This window comes from Toxorhynchites rutilus, chromosome 3, assembly GCF_029784135.1.
Source record: "Toxorhynchites rutilus septentrionalis strain SRP chromosome 3, ASM2978413v1, whole genome shotgun sequence".
NCBI classification, from domain to species: domain Eukaryota; kingdom Metazoa; phylum Arthropoda; class Insecta; order Diptera; family Culicidae; genus Toxorhynchites; species Toxorhynchites rutilus.
Window position 1 is genome coordinate 142,439,951 of NC_073746.1, and position 19,726 is coordinate 142,459,676.

Here is a 19,726-nt window from a genome sequence, read left to right on the forward strand (position 1 = left end):
TACTTGGAAACGCTGAAATGGGAGGTCCTATCCTACCCGCCATATTCTCCAGACATTGCTCCGTCAGATTGCTATCTTTTTCGATCGATGCAACATGGCCTGGTTGACCAGCACTTCACCAATTTTGATGAAATCAAAAATTGGATCGATGCGTCGTTAGCCGACAAACCGGCCGATTATTTCCGCAAAGGGATCCGTGAATTGCCAGAACGATGGGAAAAAGTTATCACAAGCGATAGGCAATTTGTAAGCATTAATTTTAACTTACCGGTACTCCTATTATATATATATATATATATATATATATATATATATATATATATATATATATATATATATATATATATATATATATATATATATATTTCTTTTTTCGAGTAATCCTTGACATTGAAGCCATTCCAATCCTTTTTTATATAGGCAAGAAAAGCTAGAGAAAAACGCATTTAAATAGAGTATCATCTTCCACAGTAGTTTCCGTAAACGAACTGTGCATTTCATCCCTTTTTAACCACAGCATTTTTTCAACTAATCTATAATGTCTCTGTACGCATTTTTCACTGTTTTATATAACTACCCTCGTTCTTAACTCGATCGATTTGAAATCATCGAAGGGAAATTAATCTCGCAACCCGTTCGACTTCGAATTATTTTGTTGTTTTTTTTGCGTCAAGGCAGTGATGTCACGTTTGTAGTGTCCGGTCGGATTTGAGTCGAACGAATTGCATAATTTAAAATTCGATTTCGATCGAACCGATTGAAGAACAAGAAGAAGGCAATTTACCTTCAGGAATACCTCATTATTTTACAGTAGAACTCCGATTATCTGCGAAATAGTATGGCAAAGTCACTTACGATTGCAAAAATAGCAATTGAAAGTACAAATGCGAAAAAAGCTTTTTCAGCATGGAAACTATGTTTTATCACTAAAGAAATCATTAAACTAACCATCTGTAATATCGTTCATACCAGTGGTCGGATAATGTGAAAGCCATGACCAAAACTAAAAAGCAAGTGTCTACCTCTCACTACCGTAATAGACATATTTCGCGCCAACTCGACCAGATGTTGGCATGACCCTCTCAGAACTTAGTTAAACTTTCTGGGCGTGAAGACCTTACCTAATCAACAAACTGGGCATACTTAGTTTTCCGAAAATTTATCTAGTCTAACATATGAAAAGGGCCAAATATTTTTGACCATTTTTTTAATAAAATTTTTTACTCGAAAATGGTAAGTCCTACAAAAAAGTGATCTATAGAAGAGTTTTAGGAAAATAATTGAATTTTCAGAAAAAAATACTGAAAAACTTTTTTTTGAAATTCTACACTGAAACAAATTTATTTTAAAAACTAAAAGTCGATTTTCTCAAAATGGTCATCTCAGATTTTGATGAAATAGTAGATAAATGGTAGAAAAAAAGTTTTTCTAACAAAAACTTTTTCAATATTTTCTTGAAATTAAGTTTATTTCTTCTTCCTGTGCAGAAAGCCAACCCAAAATAAAAAAGTAAATAATGATAATAAAAATGTTGAATTAGTGTTTTAGAGGTCTTTATTTCAATCCAAATGTAATAAAACTTGTGATATTTTGTCACATTAAATTCATTTTTATTCATCTGATCTTATACCTTATACATGTTAATTTATATTCCAAGAGATACAATCATCATATATTTACTATTTTTGCCATACAAATGAAACACAAATTTTTGCATTACTCGAGAATTGATCAAGCAAATGAAACCAAATTAGGCATATGGACGTTTTAGGGTGCAATAAATGTTAATACGGTGGTCAGACACTCCACCCCCCCCCCACTCCACACAAATGAAACACAAATTTCTGCTAACTCGAAAACTAATCAAGCAAATGGAGCCAAATTTGGCATGTGAAGATTTAGGGGACAAGAAAAATTTCTATGGTGAATAGGCATTCCTCCCCCCTCTCTAAAGCATGAAGCGGAGGGGGGGGGATTGTCTTTATTCTATCATATTTTCTGTATCAAACATTTATTCCATGTAACGGAGAAACATGTTATTTGCAAGTGGTTAAAAAATCTTGAACGAAAATTGTGTCTGAAAATAATCTGATATTATAATGATGAGTTTCGGTAGGAGTACTTAGAATTTTGTAGTAAAAGGTAAATTCAACGGGGCCGATTAGAAGATCAATTAATGAACAGTTCTGCGATTGGACCCATGAACTTGCGTTTAGTAAGCAAATGTGAATGTTTGAAGGTATTGATAACAAAAATCAAATTTTGGGCGGGACGAAGTTTGCCGGGTCAGCTAGTTATAAATAAAAAATAAAAAAAAATACGGGTCTCATATTTTGCGGTAAGGAACAAAACTACCACTTTTCACGAACATCTGAGAACCACTGTATCGGTTTGGCATGGAATCGCTGAATAAAGATAATAGAAAGAAATATATGTAAATAATATGAAAATATATTAAATGAGGGGCTTAGAATGAAAGGGGTGTAAGTGACTTGATCGATTTTTCTACATCGACTCTCTCTTTGGGTCATAACTTAGCTGCAAATACATTCCCAGCTGTATTTACCAACGTGGAAAATAGGTCAGAACCTCATCTATCGGATTCTATAGCAAACTTAAATTGGAAAGTTTTTGCAGTTGAGTTATTAACTAAATAAAAAGTTGATGAAGAGAAAACGATCAAGTCACTTACACCCCTTGCATTCTGAGCCCCTCAATTGCTTTTTTTTCTTAGTGTATATATTTTTTCAGTTCGCTGCAACTCGTTCCTAAATAACTTTTTTCGTATATAACCAAAGATTTCCACGCGAACAATTTTCTTATAGAGTCCATGCCAAAATATATACGTCCTTTGAAAGATTACTGTCATAAAACATAGATCCACTCGTGGAAAATAATTCGTCTCCTAAGTCAAATGCGTGTTTAAAGTTTCATTAAAACTATTCGAATCCGTTCCATCATCTGAATTTCCACGTCAAATGAGGCTCTCCTCAAAGTTATACTCGGAACGATTACCGACAGATATGATTTTCTAAGAACGCAGTACTCGAAATCACGGAAACGATTCCTATGTTTCTGTTATGGTAAATAAGAAATAAATCTTCATTTGAATTGCTCCGCCCCGCATTTTCCTTGGATGGGTCGATAAATCTCTGTTAATCTCACAAATTGAGAGCATCAAGAACACACACTCCCCCCGTTCAAACATTGTACCAAAAAGCAGGTCATCAAAAAAAGATTAACTCTTAAACAGAATTGCAAATATCCATCATCGTGCGTATCATAGCACCAAATCGGAACACTCGGAGGATTTTCCCCAACATAGCACATCAACGCGACGCAGACGGGGGCTACCGATTTGTGCAAATAATTAATGTTTCCGATTCTAATTCCAGCAGATTGTGCCTGTGCGCGCATGGTCACTTCCTTGGCTAATAACTTTTCCCTTTCTTTTCCTTCTCTTCTAGATAATTCATTTTTATGACACCACGGGTTAGAACCAGGAAAAATAGCGTGGATGCGCGTGTGTTTTGACGGGCTGTGCTTCGCGTCACGGCGACCGGCGGCCGTTGAGCAGGAGACGCAAACGGTCCTGTGCGGCGCAACCGCACTCGATACGCAGCATCTCGTGCGTTTGCTGAAGTACGCGAACTTCGCCGCGCCAACGAACGGACTCGGCCTCGCGTTCGGCTCCGCGGTCCCCCAGTCCCAGTCCCAGTCCGCTGTTCCGCAGTGCCATAGTGTTGCCCCTAGCAAGCAAGTGCCGCCGTCGGGTGCGCCGTCGTCGCCGTCAGTTGCTTCTCACGGTTTCGCGGGAAAAGAGCTAATTACTACTACACCGTCAACGCATCTCGTCGCGTCAACCGCCGTCGGCACGATGAACGAAAACAGTGGTGAGCTGGCCGCGTCCATCGCAAGCCAACAAACCGCGACCCTCGGTCAGGTCGATTCCGTCAACAACAATCTCGATGCCGGGGTTGGCAGCATCAAACAGATGGTCCTGCTGCAGGGCGATTTTCAGCAGAACCTCTTCATCAATGATCCCGCTGTCTTGAATCTAACCGCACGGGAGCAGGAACTGCTCAAAATGATCCAGGCACGGGATATGCGCATCCGCGAGCTGGAAGATTGCGTCCGCCTCAAGCACGAGGAAGTGGCGGAACTGAAAAGTCATCTGGACAAGTTCCAGAGTGTGTTCCGAACGAGTGGGGGTACCACGGTGGTTGTATCACCAGGCGGCAGGAAAATGGGCGCTCACGGAGGAGTGCAGCGGCAGCGTGCTCAGGGTATTTCCGCCGAACCACAGCGGGACATTTCGGTGCTGGAACTGATGCACGTGGCGTTCCCCAAATACGACAAGGATGAAAGGTTAGTGAAGATGATTGTTCATTATATTTTTATTTGAAAAAAAAAAAACTATTTCGAACATTTTTTTGAAGGAACCAAACATTTTTGCACTACATTCATATGCGTGGTATTTGCTGCGACACTGTTGATGTTATTGAATGCGAAATAACTAAAGATAATTGATTGCACGAACCTGTTTTTTCTAGTAAATCTTATTTTTAACATTCGACTTTTCCTAAACGTATATAATAACAACACGTTGAGCCCGTTCATGGGGACTGACACTGAATTTTCCGTCTGATTCGCGCCGGTCTCATCGGACCGACAGTGGATTTTTCGCTGGAAGAGAATCGGAAATGGGAATGACAGTAACAATGATGTGGAAGATGTGGAAGACCTCTATCGTTAAACAGGGACCGATGTTAGCCAGGCAGAAAGTTCATTGTCGGTCCCCTAGCTCGGTCGGGGCTCAATATGTTAAAAAACGGAAATAATCGAAATGTGTTATGTTGAAAAGAAACTATAAATATGTATTTCCACAAAGATATGGTATTTTTACGGAGTTTTGTGGTTTTGTCCTTCATTCGCTGTATCTTGTTTCCTCTCATGGGGATGCTTTTTTTACATGAATTCGACTAATCGAAATTGTTTGAAATTCATTCTCCGGTTCAACATATTGTAGTGTTTATGTCATGAGAGAAAAATTTATATCCCGTATCGTTACCGATTTATTAGCTACTGACTGTTTTAAAAACCAAAAAAATATTTACATGCCTGCAAATTCGTTTCGGAGTTGGCGGCATCATTTCAGAGTTTGTTCAAACTTTGTGGATGTGGAGATATGAGCTAATTAAGTATCTTTGCATATTCAATATCTCCAGTATTGGTTTATACTGACTTCAGGATTTTTTTGATGCTTTCATGAATGCATATAACCCAAAAACGGCAACTGTGTTATAAATGTATTCTAGTAATGACTTATAGTAAATTATATCAAATTATTTTTATTTTTATTAATATTGATTTTATTAATATGATTTCGATTTTAAACGATGTGACTTCGTAGCGCTTAATGACCTGCTTGCGGCGGTTGACTGGGATGCTATACTTGGCGACGCATCCACAGACCAGACAGCTGCACTATGTTTTTGGCATACTCGACGATCAAGTTCCACGAAAACACAGGAGTTCCGCAGTTCACTCAAAACTCCCTTGGTAGACACCAGAACGACGACATCTTCGTAATATCGTTCGGAATCACGTAAACGTTTTTTCCGCGAAAGATCTTCGTGCAACAGGGATAGATTAGAACACCTTGAAACGCTTCACAATGAATGTCAAGAAAACGCGTTTCGAAATTACAACAACCGCACCGAATCAAATTTGAAACGTGATCCAGCATCTTTCTGGTCCTACATTAGGAACCTGAAAAATACTAATCGAATTCCCTTAAGAATGACGCATAATTGAGCTACTGCGGACTCGCCCGAGAATATCGCTGACTTTTTCGCGGACTTTTTTAGTAGCGTGCACAATCGTGACACTCACAGTTTTTCAGCGGCTGGTCGAAACATTCCATCGTTTGACATAAACCTTCCGCTATTAACTTTCGCTCCAAATGACGTAGCTGCAGTTTTGAAAAACCTTGACGCTTCCAAGGGTGCCGGTACAGACTGTCTACCTCCAGCATTTCTAAAGGAATGTGCAGATGCATTGAAAACTCCTATCAGCATAATCTTCAACCGTTCCCTGAGCGAGCGTAGGTTTCCAGAGGTGTGGAAGATGGCATCGATCACTCCAATCCACAAGTCTGGTAGTGTTCACGCCATTGGTAACTACCGAGGAATCTCGATACTATGCTGCATTGCTAAAGTTTTTGAAGAACTCGTCCATCGGAGTCTCTTTAATGCGGTTCGTCCGTTCATAACTGATGCTCAACATGGTTTTGTGAAGAAAAGTTCATCCGTTTCAAATCTGATGAGTTACATGAGCGTTCTGCCAGAAACTGTAGAAAGTCGCAGTCAGGTAGATGCTATCTATTTTGATTTTTCGAAAGCTTTTGATAAAGTCCCCCACGAACTGGCTATCGCGAAACTCAAACATATTGGACTTCCTGAATGGATAACTGAGTGGCTCAGATCGTATCTAACCGATAGAAAAGCTTTCGTGAGAGTTGGAAGTGCTCGTTCCCGTACAAATGATATTTCATCCGGCGTCCTTCAAGGGAGCGTTCTTGGGCCCTTGATTTTCATTCTGTTCGTCAATGATCTCGCCAGACATCTGAGGCATGGTAAGCTTTTCTACGTTGATGACCTAAAAATATTTAGGAAAATCTCTTCCATATTGGACTGCTGTACTCTACAAGCTGACGTGAATGAATTGGTTGCATGGTGTGCTGATAATGGCATGGAGTTGAACATCAGCAAGTGCAAGACAATCACAATCATGACTACATCATCGGCTCTGCTGTTATCGATCGCGTTAACTCCATTCGAGATCTCGGGGTAATTCTCGACATCAAACTAAAGTTTACCGAACACATCAACAACGTCATCGCAAAAGGATACGCTGTTCTAGGGTTTATCCGGCGGAACACGCAGTCCTTCCGTGACCCGTACACGCTGAAGGCTCTGTACAGCTCAATGGTTCGAAGTGTCGTTGAATACGCAGCATGCGTGTGGGCTCCTTACCATACAACACACATCATCAGGATCGAATAAGTGCAACGCTGTTTCATTCGCTACGCCTTAAGACAACTGCCACGGAATGACCCCGCTCATATTCCTGATTACGAGAGTCGCTGCATGCTTATTGACATAGAAACGCTTTCGGCGAGGCGGAAGAAAATTCAACGTCTGTTTGTCTTTGATTTACTGTCCGGAAACATCGACTGTGCGGAGTTAATCAGCGAAATACGGTTTTACGCTACCACCAGACAGCTCCGTGGAAGACAACTATTGGCGATACGGCCACATAGAACGTCGTACGGGTAAGACTGTCCTTTGTCCAGCTGCTCTCGTGCGTTTAATGAAGTTCAATGACACTTCGATTTTAACGTATCTAAATGTGTTTTTAAGCGTAGAGTTAGGAATATTAGCTAGTATTTAAGATTTGTCAATCTGTGAGATGTTTTTTTTTTAAATATAAGACGAAGTGAAAGTAAATGAATGACTTATAGTAAATTATATCAAATTATTTCAATTTTTTAAAACTATAATGAAGTATTGAAGTAAAAAACTCGCTTAAAATAAAAGATCTCTTTTGAGATGGCTCTAATAGGTAAAACATTAAAGGGTATAAATCGTTTTTACATTACAAAATATATTTAAAGAATGTTTCAATTACTTTTAAATAAAAGCAAAAGGAAGCTTTTTAAATTTTAAGAAAAAAATTAAAACAATGGTCGGCGAAAGGCAGATATTTTCCAAGGATATCTATAACAGTTATAACAAACCTTAACTACTTCTTGATTATCCTATTATTAGAACATTTGAAGCTATTTAGGACACCTTGTTATGGATGAAACTGTAAAATGTAAAAAAATAATAATAATAATTAACACAGAAGTTTCTCTCACGGTAGCAATTCGAATGTAATTTTACGCGCATCGTATTTAAGGAATTTCCCGTGAAATTCAAATTATTCGACCTGATATCTTCGACAAATCATCAGTCAAATCATTTTTCTTGATTTTAGCGATTAATTTGTATTCGAAATTCTGCTGTTTGGGGGAAAATGAGCCACCACAGGATAACGACTAACAATGTTATGTTTTCTAAAGCTGATATACCTTATCACATTTTGCTCTCCAAGGGGTTTCTTTTGTTGTTTTGAACCTGGGAAAATATGCCACCCCAACCAAAACCAAAACTCAATATATGAAGCGTTATGTGTTTCTTACTACGTTTTTGATATTCTCAAAATGCTTCTTCACTCTTCGGCAACCGCCGAAAGTATTTTTTCAAATTATAAAATCAACAAATGAAATCAGCTTAGCAACATCACAACGAACGCTATCTTGAGATCCAAAAATTTTATCAAACAGCGGGCAGCTCTAAACTTTTATTACTGATGGTATATAATTTAAGTTCAGCAAGATCATCATTGAACAAATGAGTAAATTGAGTTTTGTGCAATACTTTGCTTGCTAATAAAATAGATTTTCATTTGCAACAATTTTTTTGATAGTACAGATTTTTTGGAAGAAAAAGTATAGATGAAAGAAAGTCACAGGAGGGTTGTGTCCGAGACACAACCGTATAGTTGACGTAGGATTCCGTTAGGCTATCTGTTGATTTTGGATATGTTTGAAGAATGACATCGTTAAATTCTTTGATATTGATTTGGTGGCTCTGAAAAGGGCCGTTTTGTTTGGTTGTTGGATATTGTTTGTTCACTCCACCAGCGTATACCGAATGATGATGACAGAAAGATGGTAAACAGTCGTTGGATGGTGCAGATCAGAAGTGGAACGAGATATGATGAAAACCGCCCTCTGTTTTTCTAGACGAGATGCCTCCTATGTTATGTATGGATGAAATAAAGAAAAAAAACTCACCAATGTGATATAAGATAATTACCAATACCGAACACAATTATAAATTTTTCTCATCAGTAAAACCATGTTACTTTAATAAAGAGAAAACATATTTGAAATGGGAAAGGTAATTTTCTTTTATAACTTTTACTTTCTGAATGTTTATTCAACCCAATGCGAATTTTAACTGGACTAACAGCACCTAATACTGTATGTAGAGCATAATGGAAGTCACTTTTTCTAATATTTCTTCACCTTTTCAATTTTTCTCTTCTTCAAAACAGACAGTTTAAACCAAACGACACGTTCTCGAGCGGGAACACACCTTAGTTTTTAATTATGAAATTTGAAATAAATCGTTCCATATATCAAGTCATTTTTAACACAACTGCTACCATATACAATTTTACACTTACATATGTGCTAAATTTTTCACAATACACGATCGGTTATTGATATGGAATATTACGAAGCAACCAATATTAAAGTTCTAAATTTAAATTTTATATACTAGAATTGATCGTATCACTCACCTTACTTGCAATATAAAAATGTCCCCGACTTGCATATATTTGCAATGCTGATTTTCCCTGGGCACCTTGGTTTAGATGTCTCTGTTAGGGAACACATCTCGGTAGGAACCAAAGTCCCCCCCCCCTTTCATGTATTCGCAATGTCGAAATCCGCCAGGCAGCTTGGTTTTGATGCCTCTGTTAGGGAATACATTTCGGTAGGAACAAAAAACTCCCCCTATTTTCATGTATTTGCAATGCCGATTTCCCCTGGGCACCTTGGTGTTGATGTCTCTGTTAGGGAACACATCTCGGTAGAAACAAAAGTTCCCCTACTTTCATGTATTTGCAATGTCGATTTCCCCCAGACAGCTTGGTTTTGATGTCTCTGTTAGTTTCATGACATATAGTAATTTTATTCATTGAAATAAATTGTTATAGTGTGCCGAAATCGATTGACGCAAAAATTTCATCAACCCATCATGAAATGACTAAGCAATCAGCGTTTGAAACTGGACAATTCTCACGATGTGCTCGATCTTCGATTTTCAATTTGTACCCTAATATGTTCCCGAAAGACGTAATCCTACGTCAAAAAATTTACAACACTGCTCCCAATCAGTGTTGCCACACGTACAGATTTATCTGGAAAGGTAAAGATGTTTACATTATTTTTGGTACAGATTCTGTACGGTACAGAGTACAGTTTTTCGTCGAAAAGTACAGATTGGTACAGATTTTTTCCGCGGGTCAAATTTGTTACATTTGAACAAAGCTATATTAAGGTACATGATTACTTTTACGCCGCAGTACCGCTTGGTGTGGCAGCTTGAAACTTTTATAAAATGAGATTCAGAAAAACTATGTATTAACATCATCAAACACACGAATGACGAATGAAATGTAAATGTGATATTTGTAGTAAATAAATGAGTATTTTTTATGCTAAAAAGATGGATTTTGCTCTACAACGAATATTTTCAATGGTACATATTTTTGATACAGATTTTTTGGAAGAAAAAGTACAGATGAGTAAGATTTTTAACCCTCTGGTATAGATTAAAAAGTGGCAACACTGCTCCCAATAAGGCTGTGAAGCTCGTGTGATTCACACTAGCCTTATTCATCTTCTTAACCCTTCTATACTCGTGCATACGGTCTGACAGACCGAGGACCAATGAGGTAGTTGAATTAATTGACTATCAAAACTGAATGGAGTTAAAGAAAAAAATATTTTCTGGAGTTTTTTCATTCAATTATATCTTTTTCTTTAAATAAATACCAATAAAGCCCAAAAATACTTAATAGCAATATTACAAAGACACGTACAGTCTGTGAGTATATGAGTTACAAATTGGCCTGTAGGAGGGTTAATAATGATATCCTAAAATATTCGATATGGCTCTGGTGGATCACACCATTGAGGAATATGGCGGATCCTTTAATTGAAGGAGGCCTGGAGGATAATAGCTCAGGTTGTCGAATTCTGGTCTGTTGGAAGACCATTTGGATTTTACTTGCGTGGCAAACTAAGACTTTGGAAAACTTCTAAACACTAATAGGATTTATTAATGGCGACGTTACATTGGTTGGAATTGGAATAAAAATATTGCATTGGTAGGGATCGATTCGCTATGCACTCATTTGTTTGTATGCGTTTCATGCTTTTCTTCGGATTTCACTGATGGTCGTGATTGTGTAATGCACCACACATTGCATTCATGATGGGCGGGGAGTGGATTGGATTGGGATAAGGATAGGGATGGACATGGGAATCTGTTTCATGAGACACTTGCTCAGGCTCTGAGCTCTCCACTCCAGGAATTATCCGCTTGAATTCGAAAAAAGTCCGGAATTTGTTAGCAATAGCGACTCATCCTCCTGCTAGAAAAGAAAGTCCTTTCCGACTCCAGTTTTTGCTGCGGATTCTCGCTTATTGTCATCAATGATGCCGATTTAGGCTTCAGCTGTTTAGCTCATACAGAGTGTATGAACTTATCTCCTCTGGTAGAGGATTTAATTTTTTAATTTTTTAATTTGTCTAGGAGCATACACAAAAGTATATCAAAGCATTAGATCGGAATGACTTACAGATTTTTCTCTCATAAAAAGCGTCAAACCTCAATAATTTCTAGCGAGTCCAACTCGTCATTGTCAGCATTCCGTCCAAGGGATTTAGCTGGAAGCTGCTTGAAATCCATCTTATCGTATGTTTCATCGTCCATTATGACAAGATCAAACTTCATTACAATTTCGTCTAATGCTTATTTGCCATTGCTTTGACCGTGTTGCTTTCGACATCTCTGATAGATTCTGATCATGGATTCCTAGCAAGTCGCCAGACCTACCCACGTGGATAACTTTAGGGGGATGGGTAGAAAGTACGGTTATGTCCACTCATGTCCACGATGAGGGGGAAGGGAGTGTTGATAATGTTGACATGAATAGGTTGAATATATATTTTTAAGTATATTCACATCTTGATTTAAAAATTAATAAAATATGTTAATCTTTGGAATCACAAATATTTAGTAAGTGGATCGTTTTAATGATGTGAGCGTTAAGTTCCTTATATTTCACTAAACTGCAACCCACGATTAAAAAGTTTTATGATGTACCCATGCAATACAACTGAGATTGGATTTCTCAAACTTTCAGGGCTTAGGATTATCTGGATGATTTTGAGTGTACAACAAACAACGAATGCTCGGAATATTAGTTGTTTTTTTTAGACGAACCTAGGGAAACGATTGCTTTATAAATCTTTATAATACCTGTTCAATAACATGATTGTACATCCTTACTTTTCCATAGCCCTTTGAGGTAATCGATGTCAAGTTTTCCTACTTCAGTAGGATTATTCCTGATAAAATCCCTATGACTAAAAAAATTTGTATTGCGTCGACGACAACGTTCAAGCTGAGATGTCGTAGTTTGACAGGGATGCAGTTGAGGAACTACTGCCCACTCTATTTTTAAAAAATATAATTTGTTTTATTCCCTTTATTCCAAAAACATACATAATATGGAATATAGGTTCGACTTATTTTTTTCCCTTGATTTTGTATATGAGAAAAATAACATGAAAGAATGTCCACAATAACCCCACAATGGCCACGGAGAGGAGAGGGGAGTCTAAAATCGTGCTTTTAAGTGTGCTTTTACATGTTATGTAAACGGCCCATAATTTGAATTTATGCTCGAGTAAAACTATGCGCTGATTAGGCAATGTCAAAAGCGCTTAACTTAAAAAAAATCACTCGAAAAAAAAACGTGTAAAAATCACGCGAAAAAGTCGTGTAAAAAAGAATCCAGAGTAGAAATAACATTCCGTAAAACCCCTAAAAAATGAGTGGTGTTCAAGTTTATAAAATGCACGATTAAATTTGGGTCAACCAATTTTTGACCGTTCCAACCTTCATGTCGTATGAGGATCATGGATTTTTTTGTATTTGTAAGCATTAACGATTTTAGACATTTTTTTAGGATTTAAGATTTTAGGATTTCGTCGATGACGATAAACGTGTAAACTCAAAGTAAACAGAAGTGCAAAAAGCCTTAGACAAAGAATCTATTCGATAAAGAAAAAAGTCAAATGTTTCGAATGAATATGATTTTGAATATCCTTGAGCATGGGTTCGTAACAATCTACAACATTGCATTGCGAGATTGAGAATATTTCGGGAAGTCGTAATTGTGTATTATATTGGCTGTCAAAAAAGTCCTGCGGTATTTCCGCGAGGTGTCGTTGTTAGCGCGTAGTTCTAGTTGTATTCATTGTATCGAGTCATACAATAGCTTGTTGGAAAGGTATTTTTGCGCGCTATAATATAGTCCTTGACAGTGTTTTGTTTGGTTAAGTCGTTCGTGAGTTATAGTGTCGCAAATATGGAGCAAAATAAAGAGAAAATCCGACATATTTTACAGGACTACTATGACAAAGGCAAAAATGCATCTCAAGCTGCCAATACAATTTGTGCAGTTTATGGACCCGATACAGTTTCCATTTCCACCGCACAACGATGGTTTCAACGTTTTCGTTCTGGTGTAGAGGTCGTCGAAGATGCGCCACGCTCCGGAAGGCCTGTCGTCGAAAATTGCGACAAAATCGCTGAATTAGCCGAGAAAGACCGGCATAGTAGCAGCCGTAGCATCGGCCAAGAGCTGGGGATAAGTCATCAAACCGTTATTAACCATTTGAAGAAGCTTGGATTCACAAAGAAGCTCGATGTATGGGTGCCACACACGTTGACGCAAAAAAACATCTTTGACCGTATCGACGCATGTGAATCGCTGCTGAATCGCAACAAAAACGACCCGTTTCTGAAGCGGATGGTGACTGGCGATGAAAAGTGGGTCACTTATGACAACGTGAAGCGCAAACGGTCGTGGTCGAAGCCCGCTGAAGCGGCTCAGACGGTGGCCAAGCCCTCATTAACGGCCAGGAAGGTTCTGCTATGTGTTTGGTGGGATTGTCAAGGAATAATCCATTATGAGCTGCTTCCCTATGGCCAAACGCTCAATTCGGACCTGTACTGCCAACAACTGGACCGCTTGAAGGTAGCACTCATGAAGAAGAGGCCATCTTTGATAAACAGAGGCCGCATTGTCTTCCATCAGGACAACGCCAGGCCACACACTTCTTTGGTGACGCGCCAGAAGCTCCGGGAGCTCGGATGGGAGGTTCTTTTGCATCCGCCGTATAGTCCGGAACTTGCACCAAGTGACTACCACCTGTTTTTGTCCATGGCGAACGAGCTCGGTAGTCAGAAGTTAGCCACAAAAGAGGCCTGTGAAAATTGGCTATCCAGTTTTTTGCCAATAAGGAAGCGAGCTTCTATAACAGGGGTATTATGAAGTTGGCATCTCGTTGGGAACAAGTCATCGAACAAAACGGCGCATATTTGACTTAAAACACACCGAAAAAAAATTATTTGGAAAATTGAATTTGATTTTTTTTTTAAATGTATTTTTTTAAATTGTCAAAAAAATTATGAGAAGAGCTCTTACAATTTACAACAAATCACCAAGTCAAACAAGTCAATCGTTAGAATTTACACACAAAAATGTTACGAGTAAAACATTACTTTTTCTCCATACAAAAATTTCATGTATATCAGAAATTTTAAAAGATAAAAAGTTGATGTCTTCGACAAAAGTTCGTTTTTCAATAAGATCTAAAACTTTGTCGAATAAGCTATGTCGCTATATTGACTTTAAACAAAATTAAGATTAGTTCTATTTTTTTCAAAGAAAACATGGAAAAGTTGTTGTTAGCAGAACATTTTCCCTGTTAAAGTCCCCATCTCCCGATGTATGGGTGACTTATGGGAAATTGTAAGAGTTATACACATGTTTTTTTTTTAAATTTTTTAAAAAAGTACGTTTTAGAGAAATGATTCTCAATTTTCAAAATATTTTTTTCAGTGTAATTTTTATTTAAAATCTTATGAATTTTTTTTTATTTTATGAAAATTTAAATAATTTCTCACGTTTCATTCTTTGGCTAGAGTTCTGTAGATATTATAGTTTTTGGGTTATAAATTTTTGTACAAAATAAAGAAAAAATGTTCGGGTTTTTTTTAAGTAGGATCGTAGTCTAATTCACGAAGATACAAATATGCAAAGTTGCTGAAATGAACAATGTGTAGAGTGTAGAGCCACAACGTTTCACTGCAATCTGAGATGTTACCGCCAATGGCCAGTCTTCTTCTTCTTCTTCAATGGCACTAACTTCGCCGTCTTCAACGTAGTATTACTTGCGTCATTTTGATTAGTACTTAGTTGAGATTTCTATGCCAAATAACACGCCTTGAATGCATTCTGAGTGGCAAGCTTTAGAATACGCGTGTTCACAGTGCAAGTCGGAGGAAATTTCTTTGACGAAAAATTCCCCCGATCAGAACGGGAATCGAACCCGAACACCCGGCATGTTAGTTATGACGCTAACCACTCGGCCAAGGGAGCACCAACCAGTCTAGGTGGCATGAAATGCGTATATTGTATTGTAATTAACCAACATTCGTTACCGATAAAGTAAAAAAATAAGATCAATTTTTGCATTTTGAATTTGATATTTTCATACCGAAGTTTTGCGAAAACATGAAATAATTTACTTGTTTGATCCCGTATTCCGTATCGTATTATAAATTTGTTTTTGTCACTCTTCATTATAATATGAAATCATGATAAAACATCAAATAGTTTTTTTTAAATACTTTTAATGATCCAGTAAAACCCTAAACCCTTCCTGAATTTTATTTTCTCTTTTCTTGATTTTTGAAAATTATAGTTGGTAACCCTGTTTTTTCCCTGTTTTAGATGGTAGTACAATAACTGTGGGTACTATGTAACACGTATCATAACTAAAAAGTGCTACGAACAAAGTTTGATTTGATGTTTACTCGAGGGAGTAAATGAAATCGGGGTTTAAAAAAAAATTTCGATGCAAAATTCGTATTTTAAAAAGCTCCAATTTTGATGGCTGTGCGACATTGATAAATGAAGTACGATTGCGCTGAAATTTTCATTAGGGTACTTATTCGTGGGAATCAAAATTTTTAAGAAAGTCCCGTTCGAAAATTCGAAGGTCACTTTTTTCCCAATCATCCATACATCAAAGTAACAAATTATCCTCAAGCAGAATTTAGTGGAGTTTCCAAAACTGCCTTTCGATTTGCGGTGCGATGATTAATGAATTATTCATCATCAAAGGGGTAATTTTTCGTTATGAAATGTCTCTGTCTGGGCAGGTTCTATAGGAACGTTCTAGAAACCAAAGAAAAGCTGGTTGATAAAGTTAATTGGATTTGCTGTTGAGTTGGTTAGCGAAAAATTGGATTAGTCCAGAAAATCTTTGAAAAAACATAGAAAAATCGATTATTCATTCCACACCATACCACACCATAGCCATCGAATCATTCGTTTGGCAGCATTGAATCGAACAAAAAGAACAAAAAAAGTGATCAGACATTGCGTTTTAATAGATCTCTCCTTACGGCCTTTTCTCATTTTCATATTAGCGCCTATTGTTCGTTTCTTGTACAAACGAAATGTCTAGACACGATACGAAACAATTTCGGGAGAGCCAAAGGCAAAATTCAAAACTAATAATGTGATAATTGTATACATTAAATATTATACTGACTTTGAAATTGTGGCTTTGATAACATTGCGTCAACAACACGTACCGTTTGAGGTGTGGGACATACTTTCGTGGTATATTTTTTCTGCTGTTACCTTGTTGTAAACCAATGCATTTTAGCGAACTCCCCAATAAACGAACATGGCAAAAAATTATATTCACCATCCGGCTATTTCATGGAGTAAAACTTAAGATAAAGTTAAACAGTCGTGATCTATGGAGAGAGACAGAACAAACCCTCCTATACTTAGACAAATCGCTGTGATGCTTGGCGTGTGGGTACATTCACGCAGCGAAATAGTACTTGTACGTAGTGCACGCGTATATACGCAAACGGAGATCGAATAGAGAACCAGATCTAAATTCACAATAATTGTCTTTTGCAAGGATTATGTTTTTGCCGTTCGTAACTATGCACCGTACAGTTGGCGGATATCGGACCTCACAACCGCCAGCATCGCAAAACATTATAGTTTTTGTTCGCGAGGGCTAATCGGCACTCCTTCTGGAGATAGCCTTCTGCGGTCTACTTTCAGCGCAATATTTTCGTGCAATAAAACAAGCCCAGAGCGATATCAAGTACACATGTGGTCACAATTCCCCGGAGGGAAATTCAACGTGACATTAGCGGAATTTGCAGTTCCAATCGTGTGGCCACCGATTGCAAACATGATCAGCAGCGATTGAATGCAACACCATTACGCAACACGCTAGGAATCTTAATCTACAATAAGATAAGATCCGCTCATGCGTGAAGAGTTCCGCGAAATGTGATGGGCATGGGGCACGCAAAGCCGAAGACCTGTCGCATGCGGCTTTCGATGGCAATCCATCATAAACGCAGAGCCACTGCTGTTCGCATCCGAGCGGAGGAAAATGATTTCACATAAATGTCCATTTTTTAGCACACATTAAACGATAACCTTATAAGTGATTTTGTGGACACTGCGCAGACATAGTTTTCCGTCGCTAATTTATACACTAAACAGAATAGAGCCGGTCGAGCGATTGTGTAAGTGGTAGAGCATTTGCACCTATCTTCCATAAAAGTACATTGCGTCCATTGCGTGTAGATAGTGTTTGATTTTGTGTAAAAAGTTATGTTGCGCAGAATTGTCGCGGCGTTGTGCCTGCGGAACGCTACCTCGAAGATTTATGCATTTATATCGTCTGCGTCTGAATGTGTTAACACTTTACGAACCGCTCACGAGTTTTCTCGTGTTTGAAGTTAGCAGATAAAAGTTTTTGTTGCGTCCGTGTTCAACGTCTCGCTGGATTTTATAAATAATGAAATATTTTAATTGAAATAAATTGATTGTTTATCAAGTAATATCTTTCACAATCATGCTCATTAGATAGAGAATTGAATCATTCATCTTTCCACATATTTTTTTTTTTCTTGATCGTGACAGAGAAAAGTTATAGTATGAAACGTGAGCATGGGTCAATATAGGAAAATATACAGAATTTGTAAATCAAAAAAAGTTGTTCGAATATAGTTATCGAAGTTATTCGATAGAGAAATAGTTTACCTATCATCCAGCTACAATTTTATTAATCGAACAGGGTCTGACAAAAGTTACAGGCCAAGTTGTATGGGAGAAATTAGTTGTGTTAAAGAAAATCGAAAAAAATGTATTTGAAAGGACTCAAAACACATTCTCGAGATAGTACTCATTCGACATAGAATATTTTTTATCTATCTTCAGCAAAATTTCCATTGGTCGGAAAAGGGTCCAAGAGCAGTTATAGCCCAAAACCTTTATAACTTGTATGGGGAAAATTAATTCATCTAAAGAAAATTTAAAAAAGTTATTTGAAAGAACCCAAAACGTATTTTTGAGATAATACTTAACGGGTGTTAAATAAAAAATGAGAATTTTTTCAATATCTTTCAGTAACTCAAAAAAAGAGCGTAAAATTTTCTTTCTCCAAGAAAATTTCTCTTTGGGCTCCCTAGAAACAGTAGGCGTGTTTGGTTTTTCTAGTTTGAATTTAGTCAAAGCAAAGATGGCGTCGAAACAGCACGTGCTCCGCGAACGCATTGTACGGTTCTACTAAACGCATTTCCAGCAAGGAAAAAAGTTCACGGTGGCACATTTTAAGGAAGAAAATGTACCTGTCAATACGGTATATCGTATCATGGGTTCCCTGAACGTAGAGCGGAAGGTCGGTTAAAGAAGCTGTTTGACAACAAGGACGCAACCAGCCTGCGTGACGCCGGTCGGAAATATGGCTGCTCCCACGTATTGATCCATCGGACCCTCAAGATGGAAGGAATCGTCTGCAGGAAGAAGACGAGGTCGCCGAAGTACACGGAGGAGCAGATTAAGACGGTTATATCACAGTGTCGGTGAATGACCAAAAAATACCGCGGGACGTCTTTCGTTCTGGACGACGAAAGCTATTTTCCGCTGTCCAAAACGCATGTTCCAGGAAATGATAATTACTACTCCAACGACAAGTTATCCACACCGCCTGAAGTGAAATACAAGTCCAAGCACAAGTTTGAAAACAATGTTATGTTGTACATCGCCATTTCCGACCGGGGCATTTCTAAGCCTTGGATTAAGCCGAGCGGTCTGGCAATCAACCAACAAATCTATCGAGAAGAGTGCCTCGATAAAATCCTGCTGCCGTTCCTGAACGAGCATCACGCGGATGGGAAGTACGTCTTCTGGCCGGACAAGGCGTCTTCCCATTACGCCAAGAAGACGCTGGCGTATCTTGAGGAGAAAAAGATACCGTTCGTGTCGAAAGATCGTAACCCAACAAACTTGCCCCAGTGCCGCCCAATAGAGGATTTCTTTGGCTCACTCAGTTACCTAGTGTATAAAAACAATTTGAGGGCCAAGGACACGAAGCAACTGACTACAAGAATCCGGAATTGTATCCGGAAAAAGACGTAAGTGCCGTACAACGTTCTTGTGAGAGCATGGCGACAAAGTTGCATCGAACAGCAGACCACGGCCCTTAATCAAACATTCACTGAATTTTTTTGAAGAAAATACATTATGTTATTAACAATTTGGCGTCCGGCGACACCACAGTGGTTACGCACGCAAACTAGCGCCTGACTGCCGGCGACACCACAGTGGTTACGTGCGCATAGTATCTCAGTGGCCGGCGATAGCACTTGAGTATCATTTGCATTCTGTTGGGGTTTGGTTTAAGTAACAATAACAT

The 19,726-nt window shown here is 38.2% G+C and overlaps 1 protein-coding gene across 5 annotated transcripts in view; it reads left to right on the forward strand.

Annotated features, from left to right (window-relative positions):
• Nucleotides 1-19,726, forward strand: part of LOC129779928 (cGMP-dependent protein kinase, isozyme 2 forms cD4/T1/T3A/T3B) — a 502,476-nt gene that overhangs the window by 63,576 nt on the left and 419,174 nt on the right. For all 5 annotated transcript variants that reach the window (XM_055787708.1, XM_055787707.1, XM_055787710.1 and 2 more), the window contains one exon: nucleotides 3,468-4,368. In XM_055787708.1, the coding sequence (XP_055643683.1) occupies nucleotides 3,518-4,368 (851 nt within the window). In that variant the 5' untranslated portion in view covers nucleotides 3,468-3,517. The remainder of the gene's footprint in view (nucleotides 1-3,467; nucleotides 4,369-19,726) is intronic.